This window comes from Calliopsis andreniformis, chromosome 8 (assembly GCF_051401765.1).
Source record: "Calliopsis andreniformis isolate RMS-2024a chromosome 8, iyCalAndr_principal, whole genome shotgun sequence".
Classification (NCBI taxonomy): domain Eukaryota; kingdom Metazoa; phylum Arthropoda; class Insecta; order Hymenoptera; family Andrenidae; genus Calliopsis; species Calliopsis andreniformis.
The window spans coordinates 1,665,652-1,687,532 of NC_135069.1; the positions used below are offsets into that span (position 1 = coordinate 1,665,652).

Here is a 21,881-nt window from a genome sequence, read left to right on the forward strand (position 1 = left end):
AGCACGGCAGGGTTCGATGCGCAGTCGCCAGGTGAGGCAACGACGACGTGTGTGCGCAACGGTCGGCCGGTTGTTGGCCAGTGTTGCACGAAAGCTTGCCACTCGCGACGACGGTGGTCCGTCAGACAACCGCGCAGGAAACGACTCGCTCGCGGGTGCTGGCCGGAGTAATCGCGCGATACCTGCGCAAACGTGGCGCGCGGACACGTATAGCACGCGTGTGCATCGATCGGCCTCGCGATCCAACCTGTCGATCGAGCCATAACCTCAAACGTACGCACACGCACGCACCGAACGCGGTAAATAGACGACAATGTCGGGGAAGGATACTCGAAGTCTGTGGATGTAAGATAGTGCGAGGGACCGGGTCCTAGGAGCTTCGTTCGCCTGTTCGAGGATTGCTATCAGGAGACTGTGTCTTCTGCTCGTGAAGTGTGAGAAGGTATAGCTCCAGTGGTTTTTCATTGGCAAGTGGCATAGCAGTGATCGAACGGAACGAGAGGAATAGATCCTAAGATGCAGACCACGGGCTCGAGGGGACCCAGCCACCTGGTCGCCCTTTACGTGGCGACCGCTGGTCTCCAGGGGAACGCTCTCGGTTCTGACGAGGAGGAGATCACGCTGCTTGTGTATGTGCTCATCGACGTGCTGCAGAACAAGGTAATTTGCAGATTTGGAACAGGGGAACGTGGAATCGCGCGAACCGATTCGCCGATTCACTCCTTTCCCTGTTTGCGGTTTTCAGCCGAGTGGACTGAATGTCCAGGTATGATTTCATTGTTGGAGGGATTCAGAGTAATGTCCTGCAACAATGGTTCGCATATGCTAGGTTGTTTCTTGAGAAATAGGATGGATAGAATAAGTTAGCGCGATTCTTTGAGTAGTTGTTATGGTTGGCTTGTGCGCCTTTGGTTTTGCTAAGGAAATTTAGTAGTTTTGGAGAAGAATGGATCGTTGTCTATTAGTCTATCGTGTGTAATGGAGTTCAGGCTCGAAAATGATGGATATTTGAGCCAGGTTTCGCGAAAGTTTCGCGAAGACTGTCAATCTCTCAGCGAACCGCGCTGGTAACGCGCTATGATGCCTTTGCATGTCTACGGCTGCCATTGTTTCTCGAATTATCCGGTGGGGGCGGAGCGTCGCGCCCTCGAAAGGTCGTCCATTACCTCTAGCTTTGACACCGAGATTATCTGGCGCCATGGTCTCCTCTCATTAATTCTTCCATGTTACGATTATACAAACGATCGTCGCTTCCTGCTCGAATCACTTTGACTTTGATTGTTTTTGTTTATCGATTCTGAATGCTTCGTGGCGTCTTTGCTCTACTATGAACTTAGGTAGAATAGAAAGGTCAGAAGATTGTAGGTCGTTTAACTGGCGAACGTCGCACTTTAACTTGAGAGTCTTGTGGTCAATTTCTTCTCTAATATAATTATTTCTGTTCTTGATTTTGTATGAAAGGTTTTTGGAGCACTACAGGACTCACAGGTTGCAGATGTGAGTCGTGTCCTTTTGTGACTTGTTTCCGCCAGCATTGTAAGCAATTTTATCGGATGTAGGTGCTTCTAAAACCCGGATGACGTTTACTGCGACAACGAAACATTGGAAAGCATTTCCAAGTGAACGCAAGCGGAAGTCTGAAACGGTACTACTGCAAGAACTTAGCCTCGAGGATTCTACTTGCCCTCAATCTTCTTTTTCACTGTGCTCAACATTATGAGCTCATTAATGTCACAAGCTGTAGGTAATGCAGATTCTTCATATATTAATAGTAGCTCAAAGTGCTAAATATTTCTTAGGTTACTCTAAAATTCGCTACTTTTTGGGGGATATTTCCTGGGATGCAGCGTTCACTGCAGTACGGCGCGGCAAGCAACAGGTGCGCCTAGTTTTCTTTATTCTTTGTTGTGAATCGGCTTGCACGAGTGCACCCGAGTTCCAGCTGGACGGTCGTTTCCTTTTTTCCCCTCGAGTCACATACCTGACTATCTCCGATCGAGCTCGATCGGGGACAATGGCCGCCGCTGAGGCTCCTCTCTCGCCTCGCAAGGGCCACCAAAGAAACCGACGATACGGTATCGTCACTATCATTCGTGTTTATCGATAAATGCTCTCGGATGGCCTAGTCCAAACTCTCTGTATTTTGCTGCCCCTCCTTTCATCAATAGCCAGTGTGCAATTTTTATTACAATCACGCTAAATAAAGGTCGAACAGTAGGCTGTTATCGGTGATCTGTTATCACTCCTACTTCGTAGAGGATTACTAACTGAATGTAACAAATTGAATGATTTATCAGAAGCAAAACTTTCGCAGGTATTTCTGCCATAATTCTCTTTTGGAGTAATTTTGAGAATTGTTGAATTTTTCTAACGACACTTTCTGCGTTCAATTCTAGATATCTTCTTGAGAATCTGGATGAATTGTTCGGCTGGAATGTCTTCCAAAGCGTTTCATGATACATTCCCTGCCGTGTGAAAAGGGAGGACATTGACTCGTCAGCTTGGAAAGCGCAGATTGCGCTAGGCTAGGTTGTTCCGCGAGACGCGAAACGGAGAGCGTGTGGTTTTGCTCCGTTAAATAAAAACGAGGAAGCTGCGTAATGTCTGTAATTTCGACGGATTGAAAATTACGTTGGGAAGCCTAAAAACAAGTAACTCGTCGAGCAAAAATGCTCACGGCTGGCGATTAGTTCTGTGAAACCACAGAATTGCTCTCAAAATGAAGAAACCACACATATACAGGATGATACAACTCATTGCCCATAAAGTTACCATGAAACTTCTTTAATTTGGAGTTTCATCTTCATTGCATTCCTTTTTCAGCAATCGTCCTTCTATTTTAAGAGCTGTCTCGTCCAAAAATCTTGATTCGCCCGTTTCCTGGTACTCTAAAACGCGTCACAGCGTTTACGTGACACGATTCGACAAGAAGAAGCCTCTGACAAAAACAAATCGCAGATAGAAAATCCGGCCTTGCGTCCACACGAACCGGTCTCGTTTCGATCGCTCGTTTGGAGAACGCTTGCGCAACTCGGCCATTGTGATTCGTTTCCGGCGTTTAAAAATCGATCGGCCAAGTCGTACTTTAACGATTTACTGTCGTGACCTTTTGCATCGATTTCCTTTTCTTTTAAATGTTAAAGTCGGCTTCGATTTCCTCGATCGATCTCCTCTTCGACGTCGTCGCTTTTTCTTCGTCCTCGTGATTTCTGCTCCCTGATATTTGCTCGGAGCTCGCCGTGCAAACAAGCTGTGTGCGCAATCCACGACCGTCCAATTATGCCCCCGACTCTCTTTCCACGTTCCTCGGCTTCCTTGGGCTTAGATATTACGCGTGCAGTCTATTATTCGCGTCCGTCCGGCCCATTCCGGTCCTCCATTCTGAACCTTTTCTCCTCCCTCCGTTCTTTTCCCTCTTCCCTCTTTGTGCCGCCTCGTCTTCGAGTCGCAGTCTCACGAATACCGCTAACACTTAATGTATTCTGTGGGAAAAGGTTTGAGGAGGCCGTGGTTGTCGCTGAAATCGTTCTCGACGCTGTCGCCGTTACCTTCATACTGGAATCAAAATAATCTTCTCTCTGATCTGTAATTAAATCCCAGCGAGCGTGAGGATTAATAATAGATGACTGCCCGTTGGAATAAATTTATAGAAGCTTGTACAGGGTGTTGTAAAATTGGAAGCTGACCTTAATAACAGGATTTGAATCAGCCTGTAGAACTTCGATGAACTTTTAGCACTTTATCTTCTTAAATTTTGGAGAGGAATTTGAGATCAGCCTTAATGGTTGTTTGTTCAGAATAGGTGCTTCTAATTCACTTCACAGAAATTGAGCTTTAGGGGAAGAGATTCGCGGTGTTTCCCCGACTTTGTTCAGAGTCGTCCTCGATGAGGGCAAGCAAGTTTCTGTACGCGTCGCAACGTGCGACCTTTGAACCCCTTCCTCTTCCCCACCAGTCCCTCAGTCCCCCCAGCAGCTATCAGTCTGGTCATTGGTTGTCTCTGTGTTTGTGATCAGGCCTCACAGATTTGCAATTTATGAGTTCGCCTCGCGTCGAGTTTTACCTACGTTTTACACCTCGGTGTCTTGGCACTTTAGGACTGTTACACTTTAAATTTATCTTTTTATACCTGTCTTGTGACTCTTTTGCTCGCCTTTGCTATCGAGCATGTTTTTCCTCCTTCGAGAATTGAGATTTCGTACTCTGTCCTCTCGTTTATGGTCTCGTTGCTCTTGATTTTCTTCTTCTTCGTATGGAAGTTAATTAGTTTCCCAGACTTTTTACGTCTCCCAGAATGTTATTCGTTCGATTTCCACTTTCCATACATATTAAATATGCAGCTATTGGTAATAGTCGCGGAACGAAACTAAAAACATTTGAACAGACATGCGCTTGGGAATTAATAATTTCAAAGATACATTCAGCTCTTCAATTTGTAAGTCAATAATTCCCCCACTTGATGATTGACCGCGTAGGAAACTGCGTATACAGGATCTCTCTGATTCTTTCTACCTGTAGGCAAATGCCAAGTTCCTTTCCTTTCTAAAGCTTTTTTGCTGTCAATCCACAAACTATGCATTCTTAATCCACTTATCTTCCACCACTGAGCCCTCGCAGTCGAAAGAACAATAGTGAAATAAAACTTTACGACACCGATCGGTTGTAAAGCATGATCCCAACCCACAATATCACACTGAATATTTCATTGACCTTTATTACGGTCGTAGAACAGTAAAATTGAGATGAGCGAGCTTTCGGCGCGTCGAGCAGGTATTCTGAGACGCTTACCTGCCTCGAAGACGGCCTCGGTATTATTTCTCCGTATCGTAAATCGTTCCTTGGAAGGACTACACCAACCCTACTAAACCTTAGGGTATACAGAAACAGAGATAATGGGGAGGCCCCATCTAGGCCAGGAAAATCGAGTATTAAGATTCTCCTGGATGAACTTTACGAGAGGTTTCCACAGGAATTCCTAACGATGTCCTTTCTTCTTTGTAATTAATACCCTGAATACCATTTCGATGCAAGTGATAAGTTAATGTCTATTGTCTGATTCAATAGTCCTTCTATCTTTCTAATATTAGTTTTTTATTATACTTTTAAGCCTTGAGCACGATTTCTTCCTGTAGCTGAACGATATCCTCACAGTTCCATATTACACAGCTGGTTCGCAAAGGCTGGTCGTGATTATCGGCTAATAATTAACATTTACGTAATGCATAATAGTGGTACGTTTAGGTCGCGAGTTACGCCATGAGACTTTATCGACACGTCGACGGAGATAATTCCAAGCTCGTGGCACCGGTGGCATGCTTGCCTACCGAACTACCTTGATCCGTTAACCCCGCGTTAAAGAACCTGCCTATTAAGTTTCTTGCAACAGCTTTGCTGGCATCGGTTGCTCGCGACATCCGCGTATTTACGTAGCATGGATTCCCTTGATTGCCTGGGCAAGCGTCAATTGAATCGATAGCTTTAATAAAGGAATAAATCCAGAAGTATGAATAAGAAGTAATCTCTAAATTTGTTTTCTTCTTCACAGTAATGTAAATTTCACGATAGAATTTAGGTCCCTTGGAGACTGCTTTTGTTATCTTTTTTATCTTTCTTTACCACTGATAAGTAGGACAAGGCTTTAACATGGATTATTAGCAGTGGAATTCCGATTTTCTATTTTTGGTATTTATTCCCTTCAAACTACCGATTCAATTATGATACACTTTAATTAATCGCGTCGTACTATTCAAAAAGAAGTGATTGTAAAGCAAATTGAATACGTAGAATAATATGTTTTCATGAGGTTTTTCTCTTTCCCCGTGGTTTCCATAGGTCGTTTCTTTCTGCATGGCACGAATAATTACTCCAAATTCCTCCCAGTCATAATTAATGACACAAGGTGTAGTCACGGAGACGCGTAGTACACCGTTTTTAAACTCATTTAGATAATTTTATACCGAGGGTTTTATGTAAGCTGATGCGGAAACGACCTTTTTAAACACGAATATTATCCTTAGCCAGAAAGCGCTGTGATGAACAGGTTTCATTTGTGTTTCTTTTTGAAGGATCCACGTGATGGAATCATTGCGTCAGAGCATACCATTTTTTTTCTTGAAGGAAGGATACTTTACGTCACAACAGGCACTGAGTTAGTCTATAGAGAAAGTGATTCGAGATGTAGATATAAAATTATTCCCATGATCAAACAGTTTGTGTTATATCAAGATGATTCTAACGTTTGGATCTATACTTTTGAATAGACGAAAAATAGAAAAGTTCGTTGCTAGGGGACCAGTACTATATAATTTCTCACGATTGCGCCAGATAGGCTTTACGAAATCTCTCTTAGCTATTGGCGAATGCTGGTCTAGGTCTACGACTTTCATTATTTTGCATACCCCTGTATGCATGCAACCAATTCAGTTCAGTAACTCTGCATGGCAAGTTGCAAAATTCCAGGGGCACTCTGCACTTTGCACCCTGCACTATCGATCCGTCAATGAAAGGATTTCAATTCCATTCAACGAGAATTTCATTTATTTCTCAAATATAACATATAAATACTAAGTAGAGAGTTTATAAAATCTCGAGAATACAGGATTCCCATATTCCAATTTATTTTTGTGGATTATGGAATCACAAATTAAATGAGTTAATTGTGAAATTGATTATGTTTTAATTGAATGATTACAGGTGCTGGGCAGGCAACAGTATATTGTACGACCGATGGTAATGGACGAAAGTTGTACGCCTGGAACCGGTAGCGACAATCCGGCAGTCGCCGGAAGTAGTGGAGTGATCAGCGAAGCAGCGCTGGCGCATGCTCCAGCGCTAACAGAGAAAACAGTTCGAGAGCACGGAATCTCCCTGGATCAGGCGATCCAGCAGGTAATCACGATTTATCGAGAAATTTTCTCTTCTGTACATGTATCCCTCGATAGGGAAAGATAAGGGAAAGTACGACTTTAATTGATACTGGCTACACATTCTCAAATTCACGTAATGCTTCCTATCGCAGAGCAAATATTTTACATTGGAGCCTGAAGCTGCAGATTTACAGGCATACTTTCTCTTTTTCATAATACAATGGTTAATTCTCATGCACAGTAGAATCTCGATTAATCGGCTCTCAAATTAGTGTAATTAAAAGAACTAGAGACTTGAACTGTGATTTAGTAATAGTCTCCTAAAGAAAATAGAATTAGCCATGGTAGGACTTAAACCATCAGGATTAAGTTTCGTGTTAAGTCCTACAATACTTTAAAATTGCATATTATTCTCATTAGTGTAGATTTTGAAGTAAATAGTGAAGCTTATATAGTTATTTTAGTTTCACGAAACAGAATAAATATTTTTTGAAAGTATTAATAGAGAAAGTCTGCGATTACGCACGGCATTTTATGTAAGGCAGAGTGATTTTTAAAACGATATCATTTTCAACGAAAGTTCGAGGCATGGTGGTCGTCCATGTCGTGCGTGACGTCCGGTTCTGCGCCACGTTTCGTCGTAGACGGCCAGGCGCCATTGAGACAATGCTTGCACCCGGAGGCCTGCAACAAAGACATCGAGCTGCCAGAGCACTACACCCTCTTTCACGACCTCCGCAAGGAATTCGTCGCCTGTTATTCAACTCATGGGGAGCTTTCAACGTTTGGCATACAGGAGATGTTGGAATGTATCCTTTTACGAATCACCCTTAACCTTTTCGACCAGCTCAGCGGTCGTTTCAAGCATCAGAAGAATCGAAAGCTCAAAATTGCCCACGAATTTTATATTCTCTTCCCTGCAACATATTTCTGCCTGCATCAGCCGCTGTCTTTTTAACAAAGAATTCCCGTGGCGTCTGGAATGAACCCTGGAACAGATGTAGGGCTGTCAAAGTGTCGAGTTACTCCCTCTCTCGAGTATATGGGGCACGAAAAAATTCCAGTAAATTTAAGTCTCTGCGAAAATATCGAGAAAAAGGCATGTCTTATGGATTCAGTTTTAAATGTGTGTTCCTTTTTTCTCAATTTAACTTTCAATCATTTTCGATACTCGTTTGGTCACGCAAGCGTCCACTGTCGTCCAAAGCAAAGGTCTCGGTTTTCGATACGGCGCGATTGTCTCAAGGCGACGACTATGGTCGAAATGAGGAGAATTCCAAGGCGTGCGGCCGTTAGGCGGCGCGACAGAAGTCGAATCCAACATATTCGACGAACCTGACGACGAACTAACCGCTGGTGCCAAAGTCAGTCTGCAAGCGAGTGGAGAGTGTGCTTGTATCGCGTAATTGCGCTCTTATAAGCCACACACGCACGGGCACAACAAAATATAGTACTTTCGCTGTCGCGTTGATTTTGGTCTAATCTGAAACTTCAAACTCTTGAGGAATTCGTGGGAGTGTGCCACTGTATGTTTTCTCGATCTGCGTGTATCACATCGGCGATGAAGTAGCCTACCATCTCATCACTTTTCTTGAACAGTTGACGATACAAATCAGAGGTACGTTTCCTTTATTATGAGCATGCTTGAACGCCAAGATGTCTGGAGGATTTAATACCTTTTTCATTGAAAATTATTGAAAAACCCGGTGGCTCATGAAAATGAAGTAAATTTGTGGGTCATGAAAGTGGCGTGGAAATTCTTTTCCAGCAACTTTTCAGCGCGTCATGTTTCCTTTTCTCTAGACGTGTGTGTGTCGCTGTACAGAGTCATTCATATGCATAAGGACGCATAAAACATAATTATATTTTCGTCTCCTTGGAAACGAAAAAGTAGAAAAAACTCGCTTCGCATCTGTGTACATATCGGCTCAGCTTCTTCCATGTTCTCTTCGGCATTTGCATAAAAGGTGTAATCGCGCGAGCCCGTGGGTGAGATTTCATCTAAAAGTGGAGACGTTCTTTGATGCAAATGGGTACCTGTTGTGGATCCAAGTCTCGTTCCATATTCTTGGTAGCATGTGTGTATCTGTCGCTAATAAAACAAAACCACCTGTGGCTGCCGTGATATCGTATATATAGGATATCGATCGATGCCAGTGTCGCAATGAGATCGCCAAACCTTTCGATTTGTTTGATTGGTATCGTTAATCATCTTTTGTTAGACGAACCTGTTGAAATATATAAAAGTATGTAGTTGATGGAATCAGAAATGTTAATGAATCTTCACAAGTCTTCCTCTATTTTATTCTGAATCTAGTCTTGCTTGAGTCTTTATAAATGAGACACTAATGATACTTACTAGATGTCTTGTTAATGGGTTTTTAATTAGTGTTGCTATATTTGATCGATACTTGACGATCGGATAGAATTTTGAGTAAAGTATAGGAAAATAGACGAAATTGTAATGTATGACAGCAATATCGATCGAGTGACTTAAGAACGTCCCACTGAGTGGTCAACGCAGCCTTATCACGCGCGGAACACGGTTTAAAGGTCAACCTGGTGGAGATATTGGTAACAGCTTGACGACCAAATGAGATATATGGATAATAATTATGCGCGTAACAAGTTTGTTGGATTTCTCGACATTTTGACTAGCTTTTTCCCTCTGGCTATGGCTTCATTAAGAGTTATTTTGTTTCATATATTTTGCAACTTGTATAATAAACACAATATTCCTCTGACTAATTGTGTAGAGAGTTTAGATGGGAATTCATGCCATTTCCTTTCAATTAGTTTCCCAGGACAGAGGTTGATGTACAAATTACATTAAAACAATACAATTTATGATTCTAAATACGATAACATATTTGATAATGTTTGCTTTCGCTTGCTATCTCGATACACCTTGTACGATTATGTAAAAGATAATCTGCGTTATGAATTATTGATCCTTGACTGGTGAAAATCAGATTTCGGCTTACCGTCAGATACGGAGAACGATTATCATGTGAAAGAAATACAAGATATGATCAGCGTAATGCAAAGAATGATCAAGGATGGTAAGTCGTCGAGTCTTTATGAATTTTCCTCGCAATCGTAATACGGCATAAGTATTAAAAAAATTGATATCTAATCTACTCTCACGACCTCGATGGCGACAGTTTTTCGTAATTAACCAACATGTCAGGGGTACTAAAAAAAAGATGGCCTTTAATTATTTCTTCAAGATTAAGGTTCATATATGATATTTCTATTTTTTTTTTTGAGCCATAACGCAAGCTTTACGCCGTCTAATTTTATGTTATAATCAGTAACTCGGTCTTCGATCATGATTACCCCGAATTTTGATTACGTATTGACAATGAAACACGTATACACATGTACAAATTTTCAGTTTAATCCAGTCTTGGTGTTCGTGCCGATTGGCACGTGGTTGGACTATGAATCTTCTTCCGTTCATAATGGACAAGGTCGTGAGAGACTTCCAAGGCAAAAATTTTCGTAGAAACGTGTCATATTGCAGAAAAAAATGTGCTTGAACGGAAGTTCTGTTATTTTCCATTCACGATATTAATTAGATGTAATATATTAGAATTTGATATGCAATGATAATATTCAATAGCGTGGCAATTTATTCGAAAGCGAATTTAAAATTCTATTACTCTATACTGCAGTCATGTTAAAATAATTGTTTGAATTTAAAAGTTTCAAATGAATTGGCTAACTGTTAATTTTGTCCCTTAAGTTTAGAAGACTAATACGTAATTAGAATTCAAAATTCTTCTCTTGCGTTTGAAATCTTGCCCAGCACTGTTTGCATTGTATGCAAACGAAGAAAGGCTAGCTAAAGCGAATGCGAGGGAAATGAAACGACAGAATAAGAGGACGAAAGGAATAGGGAGAGAGAATAGTGTGTGTCTTAGATCCGTGCATTGGTCCCTTATGCGTGTTCATGGTTTATGAGCGCGGGTCAAGCTGTGTAATGTTATAAGCAGTGACGGCCATAATGTACTCCTTATCACAGTGGTGCCCAACTCTCAGTAATTTAAAATTTTAAATGTTTGGACACGGTTTTGTAACATTCTTTATTCGTAATAAGCAGCAAGTGCTTTTTCTTTTTATAAAACGCGCATGTCATTAATAAGCGGGAGTTTTAATTGATTATTCTGGAAAATTTATTTCCTTTATTGCTAATAAATGTCAGTATTTATGTTAATCGGAATGAGCAGAAGTAATCATGAAAGAAAGATATTGATTCACGTGGCATTAAAATTCTTTGAAACGTGCGCTGACACGTTGCACCGAGTAGGCAAATTGAATCGTGAACATTTTGCTCAGGTATGAGAAACCAGAGACAAATGGTGTGAGATTACAAAGGAAACTCACAAGCGACAGTTCAAGACACCGGAACTGTGATTATAATTTTCACGGGAGAATCGATTTGCGTACTAATTATGGAATGGAAAATAATCTCAATTTGAATATGCAGAAATTAATGTGATATTTTGATTTCTCTAGCCTGAGTTGATATATTAGAAAAGTAGTATTGCAAATAACTTTATACTTGCTGTTTCAGCTTATGTACTTTTTATTACAGGTCACGTCTTCCAAACTCCTGAGGTAGTTAACATTGTTTTAGAACCTGGTATATGGTGAGTTACTAATTCTTTGCTTTAACAGATTGTAAAATTTATCTGTTTAATTTTATACTAATTATTTGCAGCTCAAAAGATGAGGAAGTTGACAATGGCTGTGTAGTAAGAGCACGAGGTCTACCTTGGCAATCTTCTGACCAGGATATAGCAAAATTTTTTCGTGGTTTAAATGTTGCTAAGTAAGTGAAACTCACATATGTATGTATATAGACATTAAGTATAAAATTTGTATTCACTGAAGTGTAATAATTGGCCCCATTTATCTACAAGCCACTTGGACACACATAGAAAAGGTAAAAATTCAGAGAAATAGTTCTGTTTACTTCTCATGAAATAACAAACAGCTTCTGAAAACATCTACTTGCTTGTTTGTATCTTATGCAATGATAAGTATTATCTAAGGTCATGAATCTGAAGCACTATATAATTTTGCCAATGATTTTCAAAATTATTATGCCTCTTGTTTGCTATGCAATGCAACACATGATGAGTTGCTATCATAAAGTTTGTCTTACTATCTGTTATTTCACAGGGGTGGTGTAGCTCTGTGTTTAAGTCCTATGGGAAGACGTAACGGAGAAGCATTGGTACGTTTTATTAACAAAGAACATAGAGATATGGCATTAAAAAGACATAAACACCACATGGGAGGTCGGTATATAGAGGTTTACAAAGCCTCTGGAGAAGATTTTGTCGGTGTAGCTGGAGGAACAAGTGGTGAAGCTCATGCATTTTTGTCACGAGGAGCGCAAGTAATCGTGAGAATGAGAGGCTTACCATATGACTGCGTTGCTAAGCAAGTGGTACGTATTAAGAATAAAACAATTTTACCATGGATCTGAGTTTTCCCTTTATCTTTGCATTATTTTTTTACAGCTCGACTTCTTTCTATCAGGGCAAAAGCCTTGTCACGTATTAGACGGGGAAGATGGAGTTCTGTTCGTTAAGAAACCAGATGGTAGGGCAACTGGAGACGCTTTCGTCCTATTTGCAAAAGAGGAGGATGCTGTGAAGGCCTTGAGCAAACACAGAGATTGCATTGGTAGCCGGTATATCGAACTCTTTCGAAGTACAATTGCCGAGGTACAACAGGTATGTATTAGCCATGATGCGGGTAAGAGAGTAAAGTACAATAAAAATAGACTTTACTCATTCCCCTATCGATTTTGCAATTTCCAGGTTCTGAACAGGGCGACTGATCCAAAACAAGTTGTATTACCAACACCACCTATTCCACAGCTTCCTCCAATACTTCCACAACACATTATTACGTCCGGCACACGTAAAGATTGCGTCCGGTTACGTGGTCTTCCCTACGAGGCACTCGTAGAACATATTCTTGAATTCATGGGCGAGCACTCGAAGAATATCGTTTACCAAGGTGTTCATATGGTTTATAATGCTCAAGTAAGTATTCCTTTCACCGCTGTCTTTAGTACCCAAGCCTCAAAATGTTACAATATTACGAATTCTTAAAGCGTTGCCTATTTTATAAGATTTCATCGGGTGCTATTGTAACTTAATATTAAACAAATATTTTGTATCATACAGGGTCAGCCATCCGGCGAGGCATTCATTCAAATGGACAGTGAAAGTTCGGCGTACGCGTGCGCTTCGCAGCGGCACCATCGGTATATGATCTATGGCAAGAAGCAACGATATATCGAAGTGTTCCAGTGCAGCGGGGACGACATGAATCTGGTGTTGACGGGCGCGGTAACGCCGCCGTCCACCAAGGCTCTGCTATCACCCGGTACGTTGACCACACAAAATCCCGCCACTTTGACACATCCGCCTCCGCCTACGCCGGTACCGGTCCCGGTACCGACGGCGCAGCCACCCCTCTGGGATATTCACGCGCTAGTACAGGCTCAAGCCCAAGCACAGGCGCAGGCTCAGGCGCAAGCTCAAGCTCAGGTTCAAGCTCAGGCGCAGGCGATCCGAAATCAGGACTTTTGGTTGATGGCTTTAGCCTCGAATCCACCGCCCACCTCCACCACTCCTGCCTCCCCGACTTCTTCAGTCACGACTAAGACACTGGCTCTGCCTGGTCCAAATCCGCAGCATCAGATTCCTGCGTATGCCATGGCTCCTCCAGCGGCGGCCGCGGCTGCAGCTGCTGCCGCTGCTCTTCACGCTCAACAACCAGCCCCGGCGCCTTTTCTACTCTTCAACGTTCCCTCCAGAATCCCTATTCTACGGGCGCCAACGCATCACAGCTTATTGACGCCCATCGTCCAGGCTGGCCCTATCAATCACACTGCTATTATGGGACTCAAACGATCTTGGGAAACTGCTTTCCCACCAGACACGCAGAACACTGTCGCGAAACGCGCTACTTGGCACACACCTGCCACAGCGTTCGCGCAGGCTCCGGCTACGGCCCCTGGCTTGCCCTATCCTGCTCAATTTTATCCTCAGATATGATAGGTATTGAACTGTGTGCTAGATAAACGAAAGTTTTTTTTCTTTCACGAGTGGCTTTTATATGGAAGAGTCGCGCGATTTTATTGATGTATACATCTGTTAATGCCTTAAATTAACAATGAGAGAGGTATAATTTAATCGAGATGCGCGATTCAGTCTACATTCTACTTACAGTTTTCTCGTCGTGACTGGTTGGATCCTCCAACTGATTAATCACGTCGTGTCTATCGTGACATAGTAATCGTTCGTTCCTTTGTACGTTCAATTCACGTACTAGGCACGAAAGAACCTTTTCCTGGTTGCATCACCATCGTGTGTGAAAAGAGTGGTTGTGTATTATTATCCAACACACGATTAATTTTTCTTAGACGAGTGTGTACACGGTACATAACGTTTCTATTCACAGAGGCAGTTTATTCGACGACATTCCGCACGATACTCTGTGCAAAGCCCCTTTTATATCATCGTGTGCACGATGACTGTTATTCAGCGATCTTTGGTCCTTGAACCTTTTTCTTCGACTAGAATGTATTTCATTGCATACAATCTGTTTTGCAGAATTGTTTTCCATTTTGATACTTACTTTTATGGAGCAAGTACTTAGAGTGTCTTATAGATATGTTATTCATTTTTTTTAGTAATATGTGAGATTTTCGAGAATCACGATACCTTATTTTAGAAAATCAATTGTTGTACGCGACTGTATCCGTTCTTTTGTTTCTTTTGTTGCATATTATGGCCTGTGCAACAAAATAAAGTGCCTTAACGTGAATGCGAATTAAGGACTCGTCGATTTAGGTTCTTTTTTCGGATGTTTAGTGATTTATATGAATATGTAAATATATACATATGAGTTTATATATATATACACACAGATATCTAAATACAGACATATATATATATATATATATATATAGAAATATATATAAGGATGATTTATATATTTTGCTAGAAATATTTTTATTATAGCGATAAGTAATGGACATTCCATCCAATGTTATCGATTTTTTTTATAACGCTCTGATTTTTTAGAGAGTAGCTCTTTCTCTCTACGCGGCATCTACTTTACGCACGTCCGAGATGATACAATAAAATTATAAAGAGAGCCTGTTTCGCGCTACAAAGTGAGATCGCTTTGCGTGAGCTTCCTGAGCCAAACAAGTCCCACGACAAAACTTTTCAGTTCCATTTCTAGCCCTCCACTATATTCTCGACAGAAGCGGAGCTTAAGTAAACAAAAAATCTTATAGTGCAGTCTTCAGAGGTCTGTCGAACGATACAAGGTATAAAGAATTTAGTAAACGATACCTTTGGCTATTAAACTTAGAAGAAAAAAGTCGCCAATCCTTTCTCTTTTTATTGTAGGCAGCTCCTCCCGAATATTAATCTTCGAGAGTAAGGATTGGGTAATATTTAGTATAAAGAAACTCTTCTAGCAAAAGAGCCAGGCTTGATAAATTACTTCCTAGACTTTGTATCGTTGGTCAGACCTAGGTAATCCCCAGTTTGGTGTTCACTCTTTTGACGCTCTTCCAATATCCAATATCTTGTGATAAACGTAATCAGTTGAACGAATCGATGGAGAAGAGGTGCGCTAGGATCCCCAAGACATCGAGTGTATCTTGGAAACCTCGTCATATCGATTACTGCCATGCCTATGAGAGCTTCCAGGATCATCCATATAATCACAAAGTTCCTCGAAGTCCTTTGCCGCTCTTCCTCGTGGTTCTTCTGGTACGCTCGATCTCTTGCATTCTTCTTGCCACGTTTTTCCTTACCTTCTTACTTTCAATCGCACAGCGCAGTAACGAGGCCAATCAGGCGATCGTTATTGGCCGAAAGTATAAAGTCCACGGGTATAGAAATGACTGGTTTGCATGTCGTGGTTTTGTGCAGGGACGTGCATACAAGTACCTGTAACAATCTTTCCTCGTTACCTATCGTTCACGACCAGAGGATTACGTAACGCGTCAGATGTTCTTCTATCCCCTCTACACGCGATCATTATACGTAAACTTCTTTTTCTTGACGTTGATTCCTCCCCTGACCACTCGCCGATATTATACACCTTGTAAACCGTTTCCTTCCTTCGCCCTGCAAATCCCTGTAATTTCGCACAAGCCTCTCTCTATTTGACAGGATGCGGTAGTGTATTACATAGAATCGAATAGTAGTACCTTGGTATACCTAGTCCTGTTTTGTCGTTACAGAATTGCAGCGTAAAGTGGCCACGGTCCTCGATGCTCCTTTCATTATTAGAGAGCGTGTAATTAAGGGAAGATAAGCAAGAACAGCTGAAGCATCGAGATACGCGACCACTTTGCGCTCCAATCTTAGTGATATAACTCGAGAATCGGGTATTGCCTGCCGATATATATTCACAGTCGGGATTATGCTTCCTGATTCGGCTTTACCTAGCATTAATAGACATCCTAGAAACTAGATTTCGCGAGGGGACGCGAAACGGAACGAGCCACGGCTATTCTTGGACCACTAACTCGTTTTAACGAGCGTAGATCCTCCAGACGACAGCGAGATTTATGAACTGTCCGTTTCGGGTTGCCTCTTTGGGGGCGCATCTTGGTGTGTTTCGAAATATGAAACAAATGTATTGATCGGAGGCGTCGAGACGTTCTTTGGTGGTCAGAATCCGCGAAGATTAATCCTCGAAGCTGGATGTCAAGGCTTCTCTTGAAATGTATAAAAACTTCTCGACGTTCTCTTGCGCAGATCTCCCTGCTCGATTTACTAGTGTGATGACTGCGGCCTGTACGGGTAAAGTCACGTTCCCACGTGCACAAACGCGAGGTGTGGGACACTGGAGTATATCGATTTGTTTGTAACTGCAGTAAAACTGAGCCACTTGGGTTTTATGAATCTTTCTTTAGCCTTTCTAGGGTTTCATTCACTTTCAAATGATGAAGGAACGAGTGCATCCCTGTCGAGTGTATTCTTGTACGTGGGAGCGCGGCTTAAGATGCGCCTTCTCGAAGACCGAGATACGCGTGCATTGAATGGGACGTTATGCGTCAATAGACCTGAGTGACTGAGGAGATCTCGGCTTGGCGACCCAGTTACTCTAGTCTAATGATGAGTAACAGAGATACAGGCTGTCCCGATAGCGGCTGGAACACGTGTCCGAAGACGGAGCTTCGTCTTTCTGACTTTTTCGTTCGCTTGTGAAACGTATTGGCGCATAATGTCGTCCGAATGTGTACTACCTGCCATTAGCTTTCGCTGGGCACTCACACGAGCCGTATTATACACGTATCTCATGGGCTACTGAGGGGGAGGAAGGGAGAGAGAGTGAGAGAGAATGATAGGGAAGGAGTGGATGATAGAGAGGAATGAGAACAGTAGACAATACATGATATAGACTATATCGCCCGTACTAACTCCAAAGCAGCTCTCGTCATACATATATCAAGGCCGTGGTATCTCCCCCTTCCATGCGTTAATTGTGTTGTCTTGGTTAATTGTGAATCGCTAACCTGGTGACTGACAGTATCGTCCCTTCGCCAACTACATTTTTAACTCAATGTTCGATAGTACTATTATTATTTTACTGTTAATGCTGTACCGTTTGTCGCTGCCCCGTACCAGAACAGGCGGTGCGTTTATGTTAATCAGATAGACTCTCGCTCCGCTCGAAATCCTTTCGAATCGAGCCTTTATCATTATTAATAATCCTTGCATCAGTTGGCACGTAATCATTGTTAATTAAAATTCAAGTGGTCGAGAAATCCTTGGTCGAAGGCTTTCCGAGAAGGGCAAGGGTCTTCAGGCTCGCTGACTTAGTCTCTAATTACTCGCGACAGTTCTCGGCTGATCGTGATTGTCCTGGCGAAAGTTAATTAATCGTCGTACAGTCTCGCGCATACGTTCTCCTCGTGACGTAACGAAAGTGGGACGGAGTTCAGTTCTCTGCGACCATCTTTCCTTCACCTGCCCCTGTTTTTTTTTCTTTTTTTTTTCTTCGTTACGATAGAGTATCTTCTTTCGATTGCGTTTTATCCACTGGGATGTAGGACACGCACACACACAACACACAACACACACGTACATACGGAGAAGTATAACACTTGATCTTTTTTTACCCTTTGTATACACACTTTTTTCTGTATATCGACGATTATATCGATGGTGAACGATAATGTTTAATAAATGTGCCTTGTGGACATACGTATCTTTTTGCTTGCCGGGTTGGTGGACTCTTACCCTGATTATATTACCTCGCCTGGTGGTGGTAATTTTCGTGGACGAGTACTGCTGGCGTTTATGGATTCTGTTAGGAGGACAGCATCTCGGAGATCTCTGATTTTCATAGATGTCCGTGAAAGTTACGACCACCTTACCCTGTTACGTTCTATACATTTTTTTTCACTGGGCTCGCAGGTATCTTTGGTGTCTACAGATCAAGTTGGAGATTTTTTCTGTGTCCGTAACTCTTGCCTCCCTCTCTTTCTCTCTCTCCGTTTCCTCTTGCTCATCTCTAGGTTCTCTCTCCTACTCTCTTTCTCTCTTTGTTTGTTGGTTTATAGCTATGTCTCCCGCTCTCTCGCCTTCGTTTTGTGTCTCACCCTCCCTCGATCCTAGGATCGATCCATCTTCTCCCCTTTTTCTCGGTCCTTTCCAAAGAACGGTCACGGTCCTCTCGGAGGGCGTAACAATTTTTGTGTCGACATTAACACAGCGTACCAGGCAAGCCTGCGATTACATCTAACCATCGTCCTGGCCATTGGCACTGTAATCTAATGTACGATATTGATCTCTGTGATTGTATCTGTCTAGTTCCATCATAAAATCTTGTCTGGCCTTAAAGTATCTCATTTTTTAACGCAACGTGACCTGTTCTTCTTAACTTCTGTTCAGAACTGAGCAACTTCCTTGCGAACTCTCTCCCCTGTGCCTTCCAATCCCTTGGAACTCTACGAAACCCCTCGACGCGAGTCTAAATTGGAGGTAGTAAAATTAAGGGATGTAAAAGTATCTCACTGTTGAATCCAAGTTCTGCTTCTTCGACTCGCGACGAGGATCCCACGTAGAAGGGCTTTTAATATGCTGGGGAAGAGAGAAGGGAGAGAGATATATATAGAGAGAGAAAGACAGAGAGAAAAGCTTGAAAGAGGGAAGCAAGAAGGGGAGAGAGAGAGAGGGAGAGTCTGAGTGAATTTGGTGATTTGGCAGAAGGGGCGAAATCGCAAGTTGGTGCTACATATACATATAAAACATACGTATATATCGTGTTACAATGGTGCAGTGTCGATTGCTGTTGGTAGCGGGATCTACAAATACTAACTTCTGTGCTTCCAGGTAGGCCAAGTCCAAATCATTATTCCTTTGGATGGCGCGCCTTCTACGGTACCAGCGAATCAAGTACACTGTTTCACGAATGCAGATTGAATATAATTGTAGAAGGAATTTCGCACGTACCGTAGAACGTCGTCAAATTAATCGTGAAATCGTGCAGGTTGCTGGTCCAGAATGCAATAAAAAGATGTTTGAATTAAAACAGCTAACGATTGAGGAAAGGAGAGCAGCACATTCGAGTCACTCTTCTGCACGATGTCATCGACCACGAATCGTGGTGTGGTTACCATAGTTGGGGCACTTTTTCTTTTACGTTTGTACATACATATAGAATCTATGGGTGTTATCAGATCTTTTTTTTATCAAAAGGTTATTAATCCACGGGCGAGTTGCCGCGATAAAGATTTCACAAGTGCGTCTTGAACGTAACTTCTCACGATTACAAACTTAGTTGGTTTCATGCAAAGCAATGAACCGACGAAAGAGTTCTTTTTTCTGTAGTAGTTCTTCTTCCTCCTGTTCCGGTGGAGTACACGATTAATGGGGTGAATTTGATCGAACGTTGATTGTCTTCCTTCTTTTCATTCCATTTAGGAGGCACGATGTTGCCACCACCGCCAGTCGCGATATTCCCACCTGCGGCTGCAATGCTACCCCGTGGACCACCTCAGTTCGCGGCACCTTATCCGCCTCCAATTTTCTATTGGCCTTATCCATCGCCGCCAGTCAGTCCTACTAATTACTACAATCCTGCGAATGTTGGCGGTATAGCAGCGATTCCTCAGCAAGCGACATTGGTGAGTACTCGTTTTTTATTCTTGATTTAGTCAAATATAAACTTTTCTCTTCTTTCTAATGGTAATTAGAATATGATGACAATTTCAGCTGACTCCAGCAGAGTGTCTTCAGCTGCCACCAGGTGCAACAGTACCAGCAACTACTACATCGACGGCGGAACCACCACGTATCGATGCTTTCCTCCCACGAATGGATCTGGAGAAGCGTGTTCCTGTTCCTGCACCTCCTCAAGCGGAGTGCAACCCTTTCGTCGAGGTTTTCATGGTTTGATCGTCTTCTCATCGAGCTTGAACCGCGTTTTGAGAAGACCTGTTTCGAGTGAATCCTCGACGGAGTCAAGTCAAACGTAATACTTCAGCCTCGCACGACAGAAACTTAACGTTACGTCTTTCCTGCTCCTTGCATAGCTTCAGGCCTCGTCCGCAATTTGGTACTCGAATGGCGAACCATTCAAGAGGTCTTGATAGTTTTTCATTTTCGAAGAAAGCTCCCCCTTGTAAATCTAACGTGCCACAGGGTGGCACGTTTCTTTCTAGTCTAGAGACAGATGCAAGTCGTCGTAGCATAGCGCAGTGACGTCGTTTCTTTCTCGTCGTTTGCCTCAGTTTATTCTGGAGCAGAACGCGCACGGCACGTTTTTCTATTTTCCTTCTGATTCTCGTTATTTTCGGGCCTCTGTTTTGTGCCCTCTAATCCACGTTTCTTGGTTCCACTAGTCGTTCTGCGTTTTGAACGTAAGATCGTCGCGTGGATCATTCCGGGAGCAAGTTGATCCGACTAATTATGGATAATGAATAGATTTAGAAGTAACCTAGATCGTTTTGAATAGGCTCTATGGTCGTGGCGTACGGTTCATACTCGAAATTTAATTAGTTAATTGGACGCGACGGTTAGTTTTTGTAATTTGTACAAACTCTTTGCAACGTTTCGTTTCGAGTATTGAATTGTATGTCGCATGAACGGTCGTTATTGTTGAAACGAATTATTGCGCGATCGCGTTTTTATCTTAAGAATTTTACTGAATTTAATTTAAAGTTTTAATATGAAATTTAATATATACCCTTTCACCTGTCGTTATCTAAACGATACGTTTATTATCGTTGATTCATGTTTATCGTGTTGAGCTATTTGATTAGAAAATGTCGTTTGACGTTAGCTTCCGGACCATCGGTTTGCTTGAATCGCTGTGGGAAGCTACCAATCGTATAACAAATATTAATTATGTATTTCGTTAGCGTGTTACTCCTTTGAGCCAATTTTCAACGTCGATTCGTACTTTTAATTAAGGTTCTTGCATCAGCAGGATGTTCAGTAACTTGGGACTTAAGTTAAACTTGTTGACCAATTATTGAACAACAAATTATATTCGTTTTAATTGTAAAGTATTGAACATCCTGTCTAAATTGATAAGAAATGCGTCGTTTACGGTTAGTAGACTTTCAGGTCAAGAGTGCAGACGCCAGAGATTAACTGATCGCTCAATCGTGTAATTAGTTCTTACGTAATTATGAAATAGTTCTATTCTCGAGCGTTTTTTACGCATAACTTAACAAATTCATCCTTTCTCAGTCAACTGTTTATATGTTAAGCCCCTCCCCATTGCAGTACCTTCATATTATAATTGTTATATTTTAATGAATGAAATTATATTTTTTGAGATAATTGTTGAACAAATTCAAGCCAATTATTAATCGCAGAAAATTATATTATCGATAAGATATTAATAGAACATGAATGTTTCTGCAATTGTGGCACAGATGTCGCTAGCATCTACTAATGGGGAAGGAAAAATCGAGTATGAATATTTTTCAGAATCGAAGGT

General features: G+C 42.0%; 2 protein-coding genes across 2 annotated transcripts; both read left to right on the top strand.

The window, feature by feature from the left end:
- The first annotated feature begins 516 nt into the window (after positions 1–516).
- Positions 517–19,914, top strand: LOC143182590 (RNA-binding protein fusilli). The gene is made up of 11 exons (XM_076383686.1): positions 517–660; positions 6,694–6,888; positions 7,447–7,675; positions 9,839–9,928; positions 11,467–11,521; positions 11,593–11,703; positions 12,057–12,327; positions 12,401–12,616; positions 12,704–12,931; positions 13,076–13,954; positions 19,856–19,914. The coding sequence occupies exons 1-10, from the start codon at positions 517–519 to the stop codon at positions 13,949–13,951; spliced, it is 2,415 nt and encodes an 804-aa protein (XP_076239801.1). The 3' UTR covers positions 13,952–13,954; positions 19,856–19,914.
- On the top strand, positions 19,651–20,343 carry LOC143182593 (uncharacterized). The gene is made up of 2 exons (XM_076383691.1): positions 19,651–20,058; positions 20,147–20,343. The coding sequence occupies exons 1-2, from the start codon at positions 19,864–19,866 to the stop codon at positions 20,327–20,329; spliced, it is 378 nt and encodes a 125-aa protein (XP_076239806.1). The 5' UTR covers positions 19,651–19,863; the 3' UTR covers positions 20,330–20,343.
- Positions 20,344–21,881: the final 1,538 nt, after the last annotated feature.

What these genes read in the sequence shown, in the direction of transcription:
- LOC143182593 (XM_076383691.1), top strand. Translation starts at nt 19,864, where the DNA reads ATGTTGCCACCACCGCCAGTCGCGATATTCCCACCTGCGGCTGCAATG. An exon ending in TTCCTCAGCAAGCGACATTG is followed by an intron (nt 20,059 to 20,146) that starts GTGAGTACTCGT and finishes TGACAATTTCAG; the next exon opens with CTGACTCCAGCAGAGTGTCT.
- LOC143182590 (XM_076383686.1), top strand. Translation starts at nt 517, where the DNA reads ATGCAGACCACGGGCTCGAGGGGACCCAGCCACCTGGTCGCCCTTTAC. An exon ending in GTTTTAGAACCTGGTATATG is followed by an intron (nt 11,522 to 11,592) that starts GTGAGTTACTAA and finishes AATTATTTGCAG; the next exon opens with CTCAAAAGATGAGGAAGTTG. An exon ending in ACTGCGTTGCTAAGCAAGTG is followed by an intron (nt 12,328 to 12,400) that starts GTACGTATTAAG and finishes ATTTTTTTACAG; the next exon opens with CTCGACTTCTTTCTATCAGG.